General features: G+C 36.6%; 1 protein-coding gene across 2 annotated transcripts in view; it reads left to right on the top strand.

Annotated features, from left to right (window-relative positions):
* The window catches only part of Ndst4 (N-deacetylase and N-sulfotransferase 4), a 227,423-nt gene that overhangs the window by 131,419 nt on the left and 76,041 nt on the right, over window positions 1-19,963 (top strand). For both annotated transcript variants that reach the window (XM_050152462.1, XM_050152525.1), the window contains exons 4-5: window positions 102-287; window positions 2,067-2,195. In XM_050152462.1, the coding sequence (XP_050008419.1) occupies window positions 102-287; window positions 2,067-2,195 (315 nt within the window). The remainder of the gene's footprint in view (window positions 1-101; window positions 288-2,066; window positions 2,196-19,963) is intronic.

Raw genomic sequence — 19,963 nt, forward strand, 5'->3', positions numbered from 1 at the left:
ATATATATATATATATATATATATATGCCAAATAAATACGAAGATTTTTAATTCACCCAATTGCCCCCACTCCATGATGGTGTTCTTCTGATTTCTTATAGGAACATGGAATACCAACCAACCTGGGCTACGCAGTGGCCCCGCATCACTCAGGGGTCTACCCGGTCCATATTCAGCTGTATGCAGCATGGAAGAAGGTCTGGGGTATTCAGGTCACCAGCACTGAAGAGTATCCACATCTGAAACCTGCAAGATACCGGAAGGGCTTCATTCACAATAGCATCATGGTGAGTGCATACTCTGTGTCTGAAAGGCCTTGATACCTGTGTTAAAGGGAAGGGCTCACCATCCTATCTGATGATGGAGCACAGAACTTCTTTTACTCCACCATTCTATTTGACAACAGGATTCTTTCCTATGCTGTGGAATAATTGTACTGCGTGTATAACAATCGGGAAATAATGGGAATGAGTTTTGCATAGATTATCTATTAATATTTTCAAACTGAAAATTGATCTGGGCCTCCTTTGCTTCTCCTGAGGGATTCCTCAGTATTGCTTGTTTGCATGATTTTACAAAGAGCTGAAGGTAGGCTGCTGCTCTATGGATCAAGAAAACAACAGCTCTCCAGTCACTTCAGTACTACCAGTGAAAAGGGAACAATAACACTTGAAAGCCAAATCTTTCTGTCAAGCATATTTTGACTTTTAGGCATTCAGAGTAACTTAGGATGCTGTTTAATTTCCCTTTCTTCTTCTTGCAAATTGAAGGGAAATGTGGTATGTACTTCCTTTCCTTGTGTATTAGCTAAAAAAAAAAAAAAATAATACTCAAGCTTAAGAATGGTACGTCCATTGTGATAAATGAGAGTAAAATCACATGAATTTGAGCTGGAAGTTTAACATATTCATTGGGGGGGGGGGAGAAAGAGGGACACCATGTCTATAGTTCTAAGAAAGCCAGTTTTATCCAGTTTCGGGTATCTTTGAAGTTGTTACCACCATTAACTCTCAAGACCACAGCATTAGTTAACAACTTTCTTTCTGTTTAGTATTTATACTAACCCACAGTATCATTCACATTGACACTTGATCTGTCTATTCTTACATCTAATCTCCATGTAAAAAGAAGAGACAGGAATATAGAGCTACCCAGAGTTGGAACTCATTTTATCATGGGGCTTTAATCACCTCGTTGTTAGAATATAGCACCAGAGGACCAAAGAACAAAGAACGATACCTAAAATCATTGATACTATAAATAGTGCAGTTGAAGTCAATAGAAATCAGGCAGTATAAAAATAATTATTCACATACACTTAAAATCAGAGAAAGTATTGAGATTCTTTCATTGTGTGATCACCCAACATGTCATAAAGGAAATCTTTCTTTTAGCCAAGACTCCATGCTTTCATTTACCTTGAATTTAATTATGAAAGTTAAATGAAGAATAAATGCCATCATAGCTTTCTTGTGTAATTGGGTGCATTTTCTATTAGACTATAAATACTTTATTATTCAAAATTGGATTTTAGAGACAATTTGCTTACTTGTTTTGTCTGTTGAACCTCCAGAGCTAAAGCAAATTCAACACAAAAATATTGCAGAAACAGTCATTAAATAGTTCGACTACCAGTGAGAACTTTAAAGTCAGGGTAGAGTACAGACAAAACAAGGCAGAGATGGTCAGAAAAATTGACTTTGAATACCTAACCCTGCGTATTCTGCAAGACTGAGTGTCAGAAGGAGACGAGAGGCTTAATTGGATGAGAAGAATAACATTGGTAGCTGTCTGAATCAAATGAATCCTAAGATAATTTTTTATTCCTTAACCCAAGTCAGGCAGTAGTTTAGGTTTATAGAGCGAAATTAACTGTGTACATATTCTAAACTCCAAATTGTGTTTCTTTGATTCGGTTACTACACTGACATTTACAAAATTAAATCAACATGAACCCTCGGTTACAGTAAGACACCAGGAACTTTTTGCTGAGTGTGAAATTATAGGAGCATAACAGTTCCTAGCTACATCTTACCAGTGTGTTGCCTTTCCCTCTTTGTCATCAGGTCCTCCCTCGACAGACCTGTGGGCTGTTCACACACACTATTTTCTACAAGGAGTATCCAGGAGGACCCCAAGAATTGGATAAAAGTATCAAGGGAGGTGAACTCTTCCTCACAATCCTTCTAAACCCAGTATGTGTTCTATTTGTACATTTTATAGTGGCATCAGTATTGTCAAATAAGTTGCATTTTTTTAATCTAAATCCTGAGGACGGTTTTTTTTTTCAAACAGGCTCTTATAGTGGCATTTCACTTCTATATTAATAACTAAAGCTTGCCTGAAGATCAGAGAGTAAAACAGTCATACTGGTGGGCCTTACAGACCAGGTAGTGGTAATACACACCTTTAATCCCAGTAGCCACACTAGTTGCCTTAGAAACCGGGTGGTGCATGCCTTTAATCCCAGCATTAGAGAGGATTATAAAATGAGAGGCAACAGCTCTCAGGCACAGTATCATTCTGAGATTCCTGGAGGCAGGATCGTAATTTTCTGACTGAGGTAGAAGTAAGAGCCAGTGGCTGGATGCTTTGCTTTTCAGACCTTCAGTTTGAACCCCAATCTCTCTCTCTCTCTCTCCCTCTCCCTCTCCCTCTCCCTCTCCCTCTCCCTCTCCCTCTCTCTCTCTCTCTCTCTCTCTCTCTCTCTCTCTCTCTCTCTCTCTCTCTCTCTCTCTCTTTCTCTTTTATTAATCATGCTTCAGGTTCTCATTGGGTTTCCTGGCTCGCATAGAATTTGTTTTGTAAACCAAGTGGAACTTGAACCCACAAAGATTCCCCCTGCTTCTGCCTCCAAAGTGCTAGGATTAAAAGTGTGTGATACCACACCCAGCTCATGGCCTTATCCTTTATGGGCAAAATATTTTTACTGAAATGTAATTAAAATCTACATTTCAAATCCTTTCCTTGATACAATCTGGTTTCTTGGGAACTTTTCACAGTGAATATGATTTTGACTATGGGCTTACTGCTTTATTGTGTTGGCATATTTTTTTTTAATTTATCCCTAATTTTTGAAGAGTTTTTATCATGAAAAGATGTTGGCTTTTCCTAAAAGGCTTCTTCTTTTGCACACAATTAGATGATTAGATTATTTTTATTCTTCATCCCATTTTTAACATATAGCAGTCAGTGATTTTCCAATTCTGTACCAGTGCTGCATCCTTGGGATAGATTCTATGAGCACGGTGAAGAAATTTTTTATACATCATTTGGTTTGTCTATTATCTTCTACCCCTCTTAATTCTAAGATTCGCCAGAGAACAACCAGTTCCACCATTTTGTTCAAATTAGAACTTTCATTAAAATGTTAAATACTGACTAATATGGAATTTGATCAGGACCATCACCTGGAAAGTTTCCAGGTAAGTGGCCCCAGAGACACATGTTGTGGGGCGTCTCATATGGACAAAACCCAAGAGACAGCATACTAATCCAATGAGGCTTTGTTGTTATTGTTCAAGAACGACAGCTCCCATAATCCCAGAATGTTATCTCGTCCTTGGGCAGGCTGGGTTTGAAGGCTATTTAGGTTATAACATCCTGAGGGGTTTAAGCCCATATTTATAAAGGATATTGAAAAGGAATGTTGTTGTTGTTGGTTGTAGTGTTGTTCTTTGTATTTACTATTAGGGTAATGCCTGCTTCATTAACAGGGGTTTGGAATTTTATTTCTTACTTCCTCTTCAACTTTTTGGAGGAATTTAAGACAAAGTAATATTAACACACTTAATATTTGTGTGTTCATCAGTGAAATCAGAAAGTCCTGAGTTCCTTTGGGTTGAGAATATTTGTTTCTTTTGAAATTATAGTGTAATGACATCATTCCTCTTCCTTTTCTCCCTCCAAATCCTCCCATATCTTTCTTGTTCTCTTTCAAACTTTTGGCCACTTTTCTTTCATTGTTATCACATTCATATGTGCATATAAATATTTATTTCTAAGTATATATGAATAACCGCCTCAGTCTGTATGCTACATGTATGAATGTTTTCAGAGCCGACCATTTGGTATTGGATAAACAGTTGGTAGTTTCTTCCCTGAACTATTTCTTCCACTCCCAGCACCCATTTGCCTGTACTTCTTTGTGTAGGGTTGAGGCCTCATGGTCTTTCCTCATCCATTTTGATTAGTCTATTGCTGTTGTCCTTGTTCAGATCATGTTTGGGCAGTAACTTATGAGACACATCTCATGGCAAACTTTTTGATTTCTCTGGCTTTTTTAATCATGCTGCCCCTTCTTCAGAAATGTTCCCTGAGCCTTAGGTGCACGAGTGTTTTGTAGAAGCATCAGTTAGACCTGGACTCCTCAACTTTGTACTTGTGGTTTCTGAAGTAGTGTTTGTTTCCAAAAGAAGATTCCTTGATGAGCAGTGAAAACTACAGTTGTTATCTGTGGATAGAAGGGCAAATGTTAGATTGATACTTGGGATTGTGATGGTTTAGTAAAATAGTGTTCTACATTCTTCTCCAGTATCTACTATTTATTTATTTTATGTGTATGAGGCTTTTTTGCCTGAGTCTATGTATGTGTACCAAGTACATCCCTGGTGGCCATGGATATCAGAAAATGGCATGGCCTTTCCTGGAACCAGAGTTAAGAATGATTATAAACCACCTTATGGTTCTGGGAACTGAACACAGATCCTCTGAAAGTGTAACGAGTGCTGTTAACCACTGAACCAGCCCTCCAGCCCCTATTAAGAGGCTTTAATTACTGGGTTAATTTTTCTTTTTGTGGCTATCATTAGATTTATATTTCTAGAAAATTCTGTTTTGTACATTGATTTGTTGGTACGTGATGCCTATACTGCCCTCACAATCCTTTGTATTTCTGAAGTATCAATTATAATGTCTCTTCTTTCATTTCTGATTTCATTATCTAAATCATTTCTTTTCCTACTCTGTCAACTTGTATAAATTTGTACAAATCAAAACTCTTAGGGCATTGATTAGATTTCTGTTATTTTTATAGTCTCTACATCATTTACTTCTGCTCTTATCATTGCTTTGTCCTCTTTTATGATACCTTTGAGCTTAATGTTATCTTCTTTCCTAGTTCTCTGAGGTGTGAAACCAGAAGTTTGAGAATTTTCTTTACTCTTCATTTGACATTCAGTGTTACCATCTTCCCTTTCAGATTTTCTTTACAATCCCTCTCAAGACTAGTTGGTAAATTCTAGGCATACTAAAGGGAGGGTAGACTTCATCCCCCAAGTAGTATGATTCTTTATGATGCTTAACAAGAAAATCCAACTTTGCTAAGTATGTGCATATATAATATATAAATATACATATACAATATAATTGTCAGTTGTTATCTGAATGTTTGTCAAATTCTCAAAATGTACTATTGTTATGTTGTTCTGTAACCAAAATTTGACATTTGCAATTTAATCAGCAGTACATGTTTAGCTCTAATAATATATTTCCTGGTTAATATATCAGTAGACACACTTAAAATCTCTAAAAGTATCCACATGTGGAAGACTAAATTGAAAATGTGTATTGGTGGGCCATAATCATACATTTAGGTAACCCAAAACTTAATTCTTTGTTAACTTTATTTGACATCAAATTTAGAAGGTAGCCCATTTTTCTTACTTGTGTCCTTTTAGCTATCAAATTTTTAATAAATATACGATTTAATAAATCATAGCTGTATGGGACTATATCACCATGAGATGTTTGGATTATTTAAGCTCTCTGATTTTTCTCCCTTAACGATTTTATTTTTGAGGTCTCAGAGAAGCGTGTCCTCATTTACATCTCATTGCACATGGAACGTAGGAGATAATGGGATTTATGCTATAACCACCTTGCTTAATTTAAGAAAATTTCATGCACAGAACAAGAAGTGTATGCTTTGAATAAAACTAGAAGGAAGCATCAGCTATATTTGAAATGGATTTTTGTTAGGTTGTTTATATATAATATTTTAAAGTCACAAAGAAATCAAATGTAAACAAACCTGTCTGTATGAAAATCATAGCATAACTTACAAGTTTAATAAGAATAGTGAATTAAATTGGAATAGAAGTGAGTTAGCTGGATATTACATTTCATCCACTGAAGGTGCATGTTTACTTAAACCAATGCAAAGAAAACTGTTGGATTGATATGCCGGACTCACACAGACCATGAAACATAAAATTTGAGGCTACATACTCTTTAGCAAGAAATTTTATTTTTTTTAACTCACCTGGAATTATAAAAATAACTATGAGCGGGGAAGTGGTGGCACACGCCTTTAATCAAGCACTCAGGGGAGAGAGGCATTGAACTCACAGAGATCAATGCCAGTCTGGTCTCCAAGAACTAGTTCCATGACAGACACCAAAACTATAGAGAAACCCTGTTTCAGAAAACAAAAATCAAAAGACAAACAAAAACTATATAAAAATTAAGATTACACATGCATAGGCAGACCTTTCTCTCCTGCCAACCAGTTCCCAAATAATCATACAGAGATTTATATTAATTATAAATGTTCTGCCAATGGCTCAGGCTTGTTATAAGCTAATATTACATTTTAAAATTACCATATTTCTTCCCTATACTCTGGCAATATGGCTCAGTACTTTTCCTTAGTCAGTCAAATTCGTCTCTGCTTCCTCTCCATCTCCCAGTGACTCTTGAGACTCCTTCTCTTTTTCTTCATTTTGCTTGCCAGTCTTGCCTAAGTTCTACCTGTCTACCTATTGGTCAGTCAGCTTCTTTATTAAACCAATCACAGTGGCATACATCCACACAGTGTAAAGGAATAGTCCACACACATAAGTGTCAGTGAAAATCAAAATAGAAACTTTTGCATGTCACCTATTGTCATTGAAAATGTATTCTCAGTAGATGCCCAGGTCCGTTTATCTTTGTTCCTATTTTTTGGTTCCATTCTTGACCCATACCTGCTCTGACCCTCTTTAAATACATTCTGTCATCAACACACTGAATGCTGCTGCCCCTTCTGCACATCCTTCCCATGTTTGATGGCTGTTAATATTTATTTAATGTCTAATTACTAGTTTTATTGAATGTCTAATACATCTAGCTTTCAATATTGAATCTAATACAATTCATAAAGCATGATTCTGATATGTAAATGACTTCTTTTAAAGTAGAAGATAACACAGTGTCTAATAATCCATCTATAGTAGTGGTTAACCAAGAAAACTATCTTCATCACTGTAAAACACACTTAAACGACTCATCATCAACATGCAAATGTGTTTTGATTTCGACCGGAAAGAACAAGGGAGAGGGAGAGTTTCAGAATTTCCCTTGTATCTAACAACACACTGTGTTTGCTTTTAGCACTGGAATGGATGGTGAATTCAAAATAGAATATTTAGATAAAGGAGTTAGATCAGCACATGGGAAGCAAAAAGAGAAGGAACTCGTGCAGATAGAAGAGTGTATCCTATTATTGGACTACAAAATCTACATTGGCCAAAAAGTGGACCACAAGAATGTCTTAAAACGCAATGTTGCTCACAATCTGCACAGTATACAGAGGTAGCAATCTAAGAAGATGCCTTTCAATTTGGTAGAGACACATGCTACAGACAGCCTGACCCAACACGGCAATGCTGGGTGACTTCAATACTTCACTCTGATCAGTAGAGAGGTCATCCAGTCAAAAACTAAATAGAGAAACTCTGAAACTAAATGACATCATAAATCAAATGGACCTAACAGTCAGCTATAGACCATTTCATTCGAACAATAAAGAATGTACTTTCTTCTCTGCAACCTATGAAACTTTCTCCAAAATTGGCCAAACATTAGGACACAAAGCAGTCTAAACAGATTTATTGAAATTGAAATAGTATCCTGCATATGATCAGACCACAAAGGAATAAAGCTACATATCAACAAAAATAAGAATGACAGAAAGTACACAGACTCGTGGGAAACCAAAAAGCCGACTGTTGGATATAATTTAGTCAAAGGAGAAACCAAGAAAGAAATTAGAAAATTCCTCGAGCATTGAATAAAAGTAAAATCACAGCACACCAAAGCCTCTGAGGTACAATGAAATGTTCTCTCTTTGGGTTTACAGCACTGTGTGCCAACATGAAAAACTGGAGAGAGCTCATACTAATAATTTAATGTTGCACCCAAAGTCCTTGGAAAAATAAAATCAAACAGCAAATGAATATTCAGGTAGAGACTATAAAAGTTAGGGCTGTAGGTTTTTTTTTTTTTTTTTTAGAGTTAGGTATTATGGGTTTGCCCCCAACCAGCCAGGTTCACATTGCCATATTATCTATTGTTCAGCTCATGTTCAGGCAGTCATATTGGCAAAACTATGAATATAGGTTTTCATATTTTTAGGAGACACCATCTTTCAACAACCACTTTGACCCTCTAACTTTTACAGTCTTTCTGCCCCCTCTTCTTCAATATTCCCTGAGCTTTAGGTACCTAGGTTGTTTTGTAGATTTGTTCATTGAGACTGGATTGCCCAACTCTGCATTTCGATTGGAGGCAACTAGGAAATGGTGAGAGTCAGTATAATTGTCTTCCTCAGAGAAGAGCACATTAATAAGTTACCCAATACTGGATGATCTATCCTTAAAACAAATATACAAATAGCATTATGTAGACTGAGCAGGTTATATTTAAGAATATATACATATATGCGTGCAACAACAGTTAATGAAAAAAGAGGCCATGAATTTGAAAGCAAGCAAGGAGCGGGTATGTGAGATTTGGAGGACAAAACAGGAAGAAAGTAATGATGTTGTTACAATATAATCTCAAAAATAAAAGAAGTAATCACAACATCAAAAGAGACGATAAAAATTAGGGTTGAAATAAGTGAGATAGAAACAAAATTCACAAGAAAAATCAATGAAATGAAAAGTTGGTTCCATGAAAAGATTAACAAGATTGACAAATATTTAGCCAAATTAACCAAAAAGGAGATAGAATCCAAATTAATTAGAGCAACCATGAAAGGGAAACAGTACAACAGATATTGAGGACATTCGGAGAAGTATGGAAAGATATTTTTAAAATGCGCACTAAAATTCTCAAAGAAAGATATGAAATTCTAGATATTTATGACCTACTAGATGAAGTAAATAATTTAAATAATTCCACAAAAAAAAACTAATGAAATAATGAAAGAGAAGCAATAACAAAAATCTCCCAACTAAAAATATCCCAGGACCAGATGGTTCTGTTGCAGAACCATACCTGATCCCAATGGAAGAACTAAAACAAATTTTCAGCATTTTTTTTTTAATTTGTTTGCAAGACACAATGCTGACGGTGAAAGTCAATGTACCGGATGATAATATTGACATCAAATTTTTGCAACAGAATAAATCCACAAAATCTAACAAGGTAAAATCTAATAAGGAATAATGTCAACTTCTAATTATCAAAGAAGCTATTGGGATGATGTCAGCCTTGTGTAACTGTGAACATTGGACAGGAGAGCTGTAGGTCCTTGCTGACATACTAAGCTCCTCCCTTAACAGACTATATGTAGGATTAAGGAAGCAATCACTTCTCTTATTTCATGAAATCACAATAATCTGTGATTTCTGTGTTCTCAAGCAAATAGACCTTTACACAAATATTTTCATATCAAAACATAGAGAATATGATGTGAGTTTCACTGAAACATTACAGGCCAGTCTTATATATGTGAATCTTTGTGTGATTTTTTTGTTTGTTTGTTTTAATAGGGCTTCTCTATGTAGCTCTGGCTGTCCTGGAACTCACTCTGTAGAACAGACTGGCCTTGAACTCAGAGAGCCACCTGCTTCTGCCTCAAGAGGGCTGGTGTGCGCCACCACTTCCTGTTTTTTTTGTATGATTTTTACATTTAGAAAAAATACAATTTATAATCAACATACGTAAGAATAGAAAGATAAAGCTTGGTGATATTTACTGGTAGATACTAGAAAAGTGGAATCTTACCTTCCACCACTTTCTTCCTTGACAAACATTACATGCAGGTGTGACAGAACCAGGAATTTCGAATTTTTACCAGAAATTTCTGAAATTTATGTATGTGTGTGTTAGAACCTAAAAGACTAATTAGAACTTACAAAGGTCCACAAAAAACTCTACCAGTATCCCTCTCTCTAGCGTGCTTAAAATAGAATAAAAAAATACATAGTTCTTTTATCATCTTGGGAATTCATGTGCCTAAAGGAAGGGAACTAGATTAAATTACTTGAAAAATTCTTTATTTTTCTATCATCTAACTTCTATAACTACTGTGAAACTAAAAGGAATGAGATCTCCTTAGAGAAGCAGTGTATTTTTTACCCTGCATTCAACATAAATACTCACATTTGTGTTTTCTACGCCAAACTAGAGTAGTATCTTTTCTATGTTCAAACGTCCTTAGTATTATTGGGTTTTGTGTATTTACAACAGCTGTCTTTTATTTTAATCATCCATAAGCTGTCATTTAGAAATGTATCATGTTGGTGTGATAACTTTAAGCTTATTTTTATTATTTTTAAATCAGTGTATGTATGTTTGTCTCTACATGATTTTGTCCATGTGCAAGTGGTACCTGCAGAGGTCTGAATAGAGCCCTGGAGATCTGGGCAGTTGTGAACCACTGCATATAAAGACCTGAACTAAAGTCATGTCCTTTCCATGAGAAGTATATACTACTAACCACTGAGCATCTCGTCACTTCGCAGTTTCTATAATTCTAAACATTTAAAAATATGACATTAATTTCTAATATACCATAAAAGAAAAAGTAAAAATTTGAATAATTGGTACATGCTCAAATCTAATTATCATTATACATTAGATATTTGGTTTTGGAAAACCACAAGGAATTGTGTGTTCTGATTTCCTTAGGTACCAATTTGCTTTGGTCAAATGTGTATCAAGATTGAAAACTATATTATCTGAGCACCATTTGAATGACAGCTGAAAAGAATAGCTAGGCGCCCGTCCACTTAACATTCAGATAGCTCCGTGTTATTTGTCTTAGATTCTTATCGTGACCTCATCACATATTGATATTTTCCTGCACTGTTCACACTTGTCAAACACTAACATGTATTTCCCTGGTGCCGAATCCTTCTTGTATTTTCAATATAATCTTTGTTCAGACAGGAAGAAATATAATTTAATCATGTCTGAGATGAAACAGCTTATCCCAGGAAGCTCGCCATCATTCAAGTAAAGACACTACCCTATAAAATATGCAGTGACTGACAATAGTTTTCAAAAAAAAAAAAAAAAAGAAAGAAAGAAGAGAAAAAGATCTGAGATCTTCTCAGATAGGGTCATCAGTAACTAAAAAGCTTAAAATGAATCCGCCCTACTGGATCTAATTTTTCCCTTACTCATTTTAATTTTGTGCCACACATATTGAAAAAGCACAATATGAAAATAAGACTTTCTAGGGACTTTTATTTGTTTGTTTATTTATTTTGATGGATGCAGTTGAAAATCCAGGACTCTTGAACAGTGGAAGTTCTGGAGACAGGTTATTTACTGTGTCTTCCAAAGTTCAAAACTATGCCTATGCTCACTAACTGGTGCCAAGTCTACTGACTTTTTGTTAAGTTCAGATAAAGCAGCAGATGCATTCCTGAAGGAGTGCTACGCTTGAAATTGACAGTAGAATATAATGCAGCTGCAGGAATACTTCTAAAGGGTTTCACACGGAGGTTCAGGAGGGACATGGAGGGCGATGGTTAGGGGTACAGAGTTTATTAGAACATCTGTTAACTCCACCGCAGACAGATAGACCACAGCACAGTGGAGACTCTGATGAGAGGTCAGGGCTAAGCCACCAGAGAAAATACCAGGGCAAAAACCTCTGAAGAGAGGATGAAGAACCCAGGTGGCAGAAACTGGAAATGTCTTCTTACATTTTTGTGAGGATGTGGGTGTTTTCACAATATAAGCCTACAGTGAGGAAGGGATGGGGAGGCTGTGTGGCCTAACACCTGCTTCCATGTAAACTCATTTGTCCAGGTGAGAGATCCTGGCACCCCGAAGTCTGTTAGCCAGTAACTCAAATGTATCCCCAAAGGATGCCTCTTAGTGACATGAGAAAGGCCTGCAAGTTAGGACGTGTGAGTGGCAAGATTACATTTTTATATTCCAGACTTTGGTTTACATAAGGATAAAGAAATAGAAAAGGAATTTTACAGGAAAAGGAAGCAGAGCAGGAGACCCAAGAGATAATGGATGACAACTCAGCTAATATCTTCAGAGCTCAGAATTGACGCCATAGACTAGGATGGGGCTTCATTGCCTGGAACAAGTTAACAGGTGCTGAAATCTTTGAGCATAGAAAGATGCCATTGACTCTAAGCAGCATACTTTGCAGTGTTCTGGACAGCCTGAATTAGTACAGGGACTAAAGAGGGAGCAACCAATGGACACAAGCATCAGAAGAGTTATTAACATTGTAATCAAAAAGCTGCTAAGTCAGGAAGTCTATGAATATCTTGAGTTGGAGATGAGTAGGCAGAAAGTACTAGAAAAGTCATGGATGGAATTGGTAATGAAAAAGTGTTCATAAGATTTTTTTTTTGTAACTTTTTACTTCAGAGGAGATTGTAGAGAAGGCAAAGAATAAAGATAGAACCTAAAAGGGTTGCTACACACCTACTCAACAGTAATCACATTAAGTAGTTTTTGAAAGAGTAAGGTAATACATTAGCCCAACACAATATTGGCTTTGGTGTGCAACATTTTAGCCTCCCACCCTTGGACAAGTTCATCGTCAAGGCTGTAACAATGCAAGTGCAACCCCTTGCAGCTCCAGTCCAGGTGTTCCTTCTTTTTGAAGCATCTGTTTATAAATACATAGCAGCTCATGTCCCAGCACAGATAAGAGTTTATCCTAGAGTCAGAGCAAGCTGGGATTTCAGGAAGGCAGATCTTCAGGAAAGAGAAACAAGTAGCAAAGCTACAGAGGAAGAAATTTCTGGATTGTATTATCCATCAACCGTATTATAATCCAGATGTAATTAAATTAATTTCTGTTCTCTGTACCTAGTGTACCATCGATGAAACTGAGATATTATGACTAATATTTAAACAATTTAAATACAGCATGGGTGAAAGGAGGTAGATAACAACAGTTGAAGTGTTTAATTTAAATTAGAGCAGTAATTTTAAAGACAGTCTCAACTTGTCCATGCGCTGTTGCTGCACCTTCAAACACTTAGGCTGGCTGAGTGAGTCTGATGAGTCTCTGAGCTTGGGGAATTTCTTGGCAGGCACCATATATATGTGTGGGATTAGTGCTGGCTTTTCAGAAACATTCAAGGCAGCAGCGATGGACAGGGAAACGTCAACAGGAAATAGCCTGAGCCAAAGTTTCAGACGTTGTATTATTTACTGATGGACAAGAGAGACCCAGATAGGCAAGTTATTTACAGAAATTCATTTCTTCGTCTGGGCGACAAGTACGCTGAGGCAACATTTCAAGCCCTTAGGTAGGTGTTTGATAATTTTGTATATGTTTGATAATTTCAAGTGTGATATCAAGGCCCTTAGGTAGATATTTGATAATTTTGTACATGTTTGATAATTTCAAGTGTGAATACAGGGCCCTTCGGTAGATGTTTGATAATTTTAGCTTTCATTCTATAGCAAGGCCCTTTCAGGAAATCAAAATATCCAGTCTTTGGCCTTACCACCAGGAGCACATCTGGTTCTGTCATCATAAAGTCTCAAAGCATTTGTTGCAGAGCCAGGCCATTGCCTCCATTCCAAGCGCCCCCACCCCTCTTTATGAAATAACACTAGTATTTCTTACTAGGAGCTGTGGGATTTACAGGTATTCTCGCCTTATTTATTTGTGCAGAAATTAACTGCTAACTTGTCTATTGCAGTGAATCTGCCTCTTTCTAGACAGAGACTTTGAAGCAATTAGAGTTCTTGGGAGCTCTGGGTCTCTGCCTTCCAGCCCAGGAGAACAGCCACCAGCTGTGAGAAGAATGGACTCCCGCAGAGTGTATAGATTGTGGAAAATTCTATTTCCACTCACAGAGAGACCTACAATCACCTACTTCCCCTTCCTCCTCCCCCTTCTCTGTTTTTTTTTTCCCTCTTCAAGTTTGCAGGACTAACCTTTACAAAAGGACACGAATCACCATTTCCACAGTGATTCACACTCACAGCAGGGATTTTGTAAAATCTGAAGTCAGCTAAGATCCCTGGCCTTACAATAGATGATATTATTCTTCCTGTTCACTCTGAAACTCGAGATCAGAGACAGTATAATGAGGCAGAAAATGTGGGCAAACCGCTCTTTTTCTGAATTTTTTATTAGTGCGTGTATTAATTTTCTAAAGTAGAATTTACTTATAAATTGGTAACACGGAATTTAAAGTAGGCTATCCCAAAAGAAAAAAATATGTCTTGAATCCTGTCTTCTCAATTCAAAAAAAAAAAAACCTGCCATTCTTGTATAGACATTCATGCATCTTTCCAATTGCTGCTGTTGCCACAATCCTGAAAAAAAATGCAATTTCTATTCCTCTATATTCTAGACTTTGAACAAGTCCATAAGATCACATTTATGTTTTTTTCCTTTCTATATTGTTTTTATAAAGAAATAAATGAAAACAACAGTATTTTATTGATAAAGCCTATTTCATCTATTGCAACTGGGTAATTTCGCTTTCCGAACTTGCATAATGAAAGTAGTAGAAAAGCTTTTTAGCATAAATAAATTTTCAACAGCAAAATGCACGTTCTCCTGCTTATGTGCCATTAGTTAAAAGATAAAAACATCACTGAAACAAACAACCACAACCCTCTTTTTCCTCTCTTATTTTGAAACTTTTAACATATAGATAAAACACACATAGTATTTCTGATATTTATTGATAATATGGAAACAAGAACCCCCTCCCATCAGTGCTCATGTATGTAGTAGGCTAGAAGAATGAAAAGGATGTTAAACTTTCATAGACCTGTGAACTTTCTACAGAGTTAAACATTCTGGACTTTTTTTTTTTTTTTCTGTAAGTTATATATGATATGTAAACTGTTACTGTCTTGTTTCATTACACTAGGACTTAGTTTTAAATAACTTGGGAGGCAGCTTAGATGTTAAACACACTTACATAATTTACACATAACTATGATCAGCTGAGGTCAGATGCCTGCGTTCGACTACCAAGCCAGAAATGGACTGGTGCACAGCACAAAGCCCAACACTGTGATGTGGGTACTGTGTGATAAGGATCACGGGGGTTTACTGACTGCCAGACTCTCCGATAATCCCAAATTCAGAATCTCGGGGAGAGATTCTGCCTCAAAGCAGTAGACAGAGAGGAGTCAAGGAAGATCCTGATACCCTCCCTTGGCTTTTGCATACACAGAGACACAGTGGCATGCACGTGTGTAAACCACAAGCACCCACTCACACACACAGAAAAATAGCTAGAAAATCAACACTGAAAGAGTTTAATTCTTAAAACAAAATACAGTCAGCATGAATACTGGTTTTTTTCTCTCTGCCTTGTTTTTTTCTGTTGATTTCTTCCCTCCATCTTTTCCTTAGTGTCAACTATAGTGATAACGCAGAGACAATATCTCCATCTAAAACATTTTGACAACTCCTGTTTTATGATTTTAGGGAAGTAAAATCATTTTCCTGTTGCTTCAATAATAATTATATATCAATGGTGAGGCAGAAAAACGAGGTATTTATCTAAATCTTAAACTGACTGGAGCCATTAGGAAGTTGTATTCTCAGTATCTAATACTTTATCATCTAATACTTATCATCTAATATCCATCTGTGTCTATCACTAAGGTTAATTTCAGTCCATTTTTATTTTCTTTTTTGAAATTGAATCAATACTGCCTTTTGAATTATTGGTTAAAATAATGAGAAACTTACTACATAATGAATGGTTACAGCCACCTAAATTTTCTAGATTGCCAATCTTCACGATTACATCTCAATCATTGTATTAAGGCTTCCTGCTTGATGTATTCATCCTGTGAGGGTTCTATTGTGTGTGTTCATGTACATTTTTAATTTAATGAATATAAGATACCATTCTCCAGAGGAACTGGTATTAGAACTGAGCAGAGCAAAAACAGTTTTGTCAGATAAGGGGGTAGCTTCCTTGGAAGGGGCCATGGAGATATGAAAATGGGAGTGTTTCTAGTCAGAAGAAAAAGGCACATTAGCTGGGTGTGGTGGTGGCTTTTATCCCAGCACTCGGGAGGCAGAGGCAGGCGGATCTCTGTGAGTTCGAGGCCAGCCTGGTCTACAAGAGCTAGATCCAGGACAGGAACCAAAAGCTATGGAGAAACCCTGTCTCGAAAATCCAAAAAAAAAAAAAAAAAAAAAAAGAAAGAAAGAAAAGAAAAAGAAAAAGGCGCATTCTGTCGGGAGACTAGGAAATCATGTGCCGCATTAGAAATATAAGACAAAACTTGTAGAGGCCTGAAATAAGGTCATGGAATGCTCAGCGTAATGTGTTGACAGTGTGAGGTCCATTATCCTGATGAAGATAAGGAATCGATTTAAATGAAGGGGCAGAAGAATCAAATCATTATTGTAATTTTTACTTGTGTTTAACGTTTAAGCACTTCTGTATGAGAAGTTTCAGTATCTGTCATTCCTGAAGCATGTGGTGTGTGTTCTTCCCTCCCTACGGTTTGTTCTCACCTTAACCTCACTATTTATCCTTCAGATTTCCACCTGAGTCCTTCTTTCTGGCCCCTGGGGTCCCTTCACTTGTTGATCTGAAAGTCACCTCTTTGCACACAAACAGAGCTGTATGCCTAACACAGTTCACAGTGGGCTATTTAGCTTCTTAAGTCTCTCCTTCAAGTGCACAGTGTTATACCCCAGCTCATGTGATGTCAGTACAGAGGACTGAATACGTTGATTCATCCTCACGTGATGAAAAATATGCATTGTAACTGTGTCTGTCTAGAAATTGTCCTTTCTCTCGTGAGTTGTTTACATTGTTTTAAAAGATGGGCAAGAAAAGAATAAAATGGGAAAGGAAACAGAGGAGAGAAGACAAAATGAAAGGAAAGAAAGAGAAGGGAGGACAGGGAAGGCAAAAGAGAGACATGGAATTAGAAAGTTGTACCTTTTCTGATGTAAAATAAGGGGATATTTCTACATAATCTACTAACACAACTTCAAAAAATCTCTTTTTAATCTTATTTATCATGTTTTCCAAAGTACTAAAAAAAGTCATGCAAAATCCGTGTGCTTAAATATTACTGCATGCAAAATGAATAAAATAGTTTTTATTGTTTTACAGAGAAAAGGCAAATATTTTGGAGTACATAAAAAGGATGATAATTTGGATATAAATCCCCATTTGAAACAGTAGAAATATAAATCATTTTTAACATAAAGTGATATTTGAGACGTGCCAAAAGCCTGTGACTCTGAGTTTTAAATGCTGCCTAATTCTCCCTCCATGCTCCAACACATAAATCAGCCTATAAAGACTTCCTCCATTATAAACAGGTTGAGTTCATTACATGTTTTGCTTTTGACAGCGTTCTGGGTGGAATGTCAGTTGACTGTGCCGTCTGAGCTATTTTTAAATTATAAAATTTCTATCATTACTTTTCATTCCAGTGAACAAATTGAGTCATAAAATGCAGTGCTTGCTCGGTCAGTCAAGACTGCGGGTTTCATTTGATTTTGTTGTCGACCAAAACACCTCAGATGTTTCTGGAAAGTTTTTCTGTTCTCCTTATTAGTGTTCCTAGTTTTCAGGTCTCTTAATTTTTACATTAATAGGCTTGCTTGTTGATATCCTGTTGTATTAAACATTGACAGCTGTGAAAATTTTAACAAGTGAACAGTCAATAGAATTAAAATAACACATAAATTTAGTATGTAAAAATTGCCAAGCAAACATGGAAGAACTTACCCATTATTACATATTTCCAGATGATTTAAAAGATGGAGGTGAGTTTAAAGTAAATGAGAAACTCGAAGCCTTCAAACCAATCAGAAAATTCTCTCAGATTTCTTTACCTTTGTAAGGAGAGAGGATGCTGTGCATTGTTTGCCAAACGATAAGATGCTCCTCACTGTCCACAGCCATTGATCCTATAGATCTGTCTTCATTGAACTTCACACCTAACAGAACATTCAGTGTTCAATTACCTCCCTGTGAGAGCATTAACTAAAGCCAGAGAGGCAGCCAAGAGATTTAGAAGTAAGGGAAAGGTCATGTTCTTGTAAATGGAAAGTTCACGATAACTCCAGTCTCCTCTAACACTATGGAAATCACTCACCTACACCATAAAGATAAGGTTTCAAGCATGGGGTATTTCTGTGATTTATAGTTGTCATTTTTAACACAATGTAAAGTATTCAGTAATGCTTTTCAAAATATAAAATCTTAAGTTGCAGAATCTTGTTCCTTCTTGCAGCTGTTATTATGAGAGCCACTTAAATTCTCTTTCACACACAGGTACACACTCAAATCAAATGTGAATAAAAGATGTGCTGTTGAAATTGCCATCCTCTTACAATTTCTTTACAGAAGTTCATTCCGTAGTCCACTTAAACAATTTGCTGCAGCAATCAAATCTTCATGACAGTACTTTCTTCACGGGTGAGATATTGGACTCATACGCACAGTTAAGGAATTATGGAATTTAGAAAAATAAAAAGGGTATTTAAATACATCACATTGCTGCCAATTTGAGGCAGTTTATAGTTTATCTTTTACTGAACATTTCTTGAAAATTATATAAAATGAGTCTTGAATGTTTAGTCACTTGTCCTCACAGGTTTGAAAACTGTGACGGTTGGCCTGGTGGTGCACACCTTTAATACTAGCCAGCATTCACTCAGGCAGCAGAATCAGGCGGAACTCTAAGTGGAAGGACAGTCTGGTCTACAGAGGGAATTCCAGGACACAGCTAAGACCACAACAGAGAAAACCATGTAAAATCCAGCCTCAGAAAACAAAACAACAAATCAAAGCTATGTGTACGTCTACTGAGTAGTAAGCCCAAAATCAAGTGTTTAGCTCTACCTTATAAAATATGACTAAACAGTAGCTTTTCTGTCCATCTTTGCAACAACTCCACTAGGTGACTTGTTCATACACAGAAAACTATGTCCGTTTTAATCACATAAAGCTGACTGTTTTTAGAAAATAATGACATTGCTTGATACAGAAAACACTATCAAAACCCTTCTCAAGATTCCAGGGGCTTCTAATTTAATCTTAGAATTATGAATAAACTCCAAACCTTGGGCTCCCAACTTTCTTGTCTACAGACATCAAGTTTTACTTTTTAATCTGCATTTTTTACACTCGGATCAGATCACCTATACTTCCTGCAGTTTTCCAGACATGCCAAGGTAGTCTGCTCCCTGGAGTTTTGTCACATTGCTTGAAATATTTTCTTCTGAAGAGTTTGTAAAGCTGACTTATTTTCATCTTCCAAAGTCACTCATATTGTTGAGTTGCCTGACATCTTCCCAGTCACTCAGCACCACTTATCCTTTCTAAATTCACACCATTTAACACTCTGTGAAGCAAGTGTGTGTCCTTCATCTTTCAACCCTCCCTTCAGTACATTACCACATACCCCACATTGGCTCCATATGCCTAGAAATATTCTAGTTGAGATAAGAAATCTGAGGAGAACACTAATAACATGGAAATTGTTGAACCGTTAAAGGAAACCATTCTGTACTCTTCCATGAAATCTTTGTGAACTTCAGAAGTAACCTCTTGGAAGTAACTGGGAATTCTGCTGACTAACACAGTTGACATAACTTCGTACTTTTTTTTTTCTTTTTGGTTTTTCGAGACAGGGTTTCTTTGTGGCTTTGGAGCCTGTCCTGGAACTAGCTCTGTAGACCAGGCTGGTCTCGAACTCACAGAGATCCGCCTGCCTCTGCCTCCCAAGTGCTGGGATTAAAGGCGTG

This window comes from Alexandromys fortis, unplaced genomic scaffold (assembly GCF_014885135.2).
Source record: "Alexandromys fortis isolate MF-2015 unplaced genomic scaffold, M_Fortis_MF-2015_v1.1 scaffold_19, whole genome shotgun sequence".
Taxonomy (NCBI): domain Eukaryota; kingdom Metazoa; phylum Chordata; class Mammalia; order Rodentia; family Cricetidae; genus Alexandromys; species Alexandromys fortis.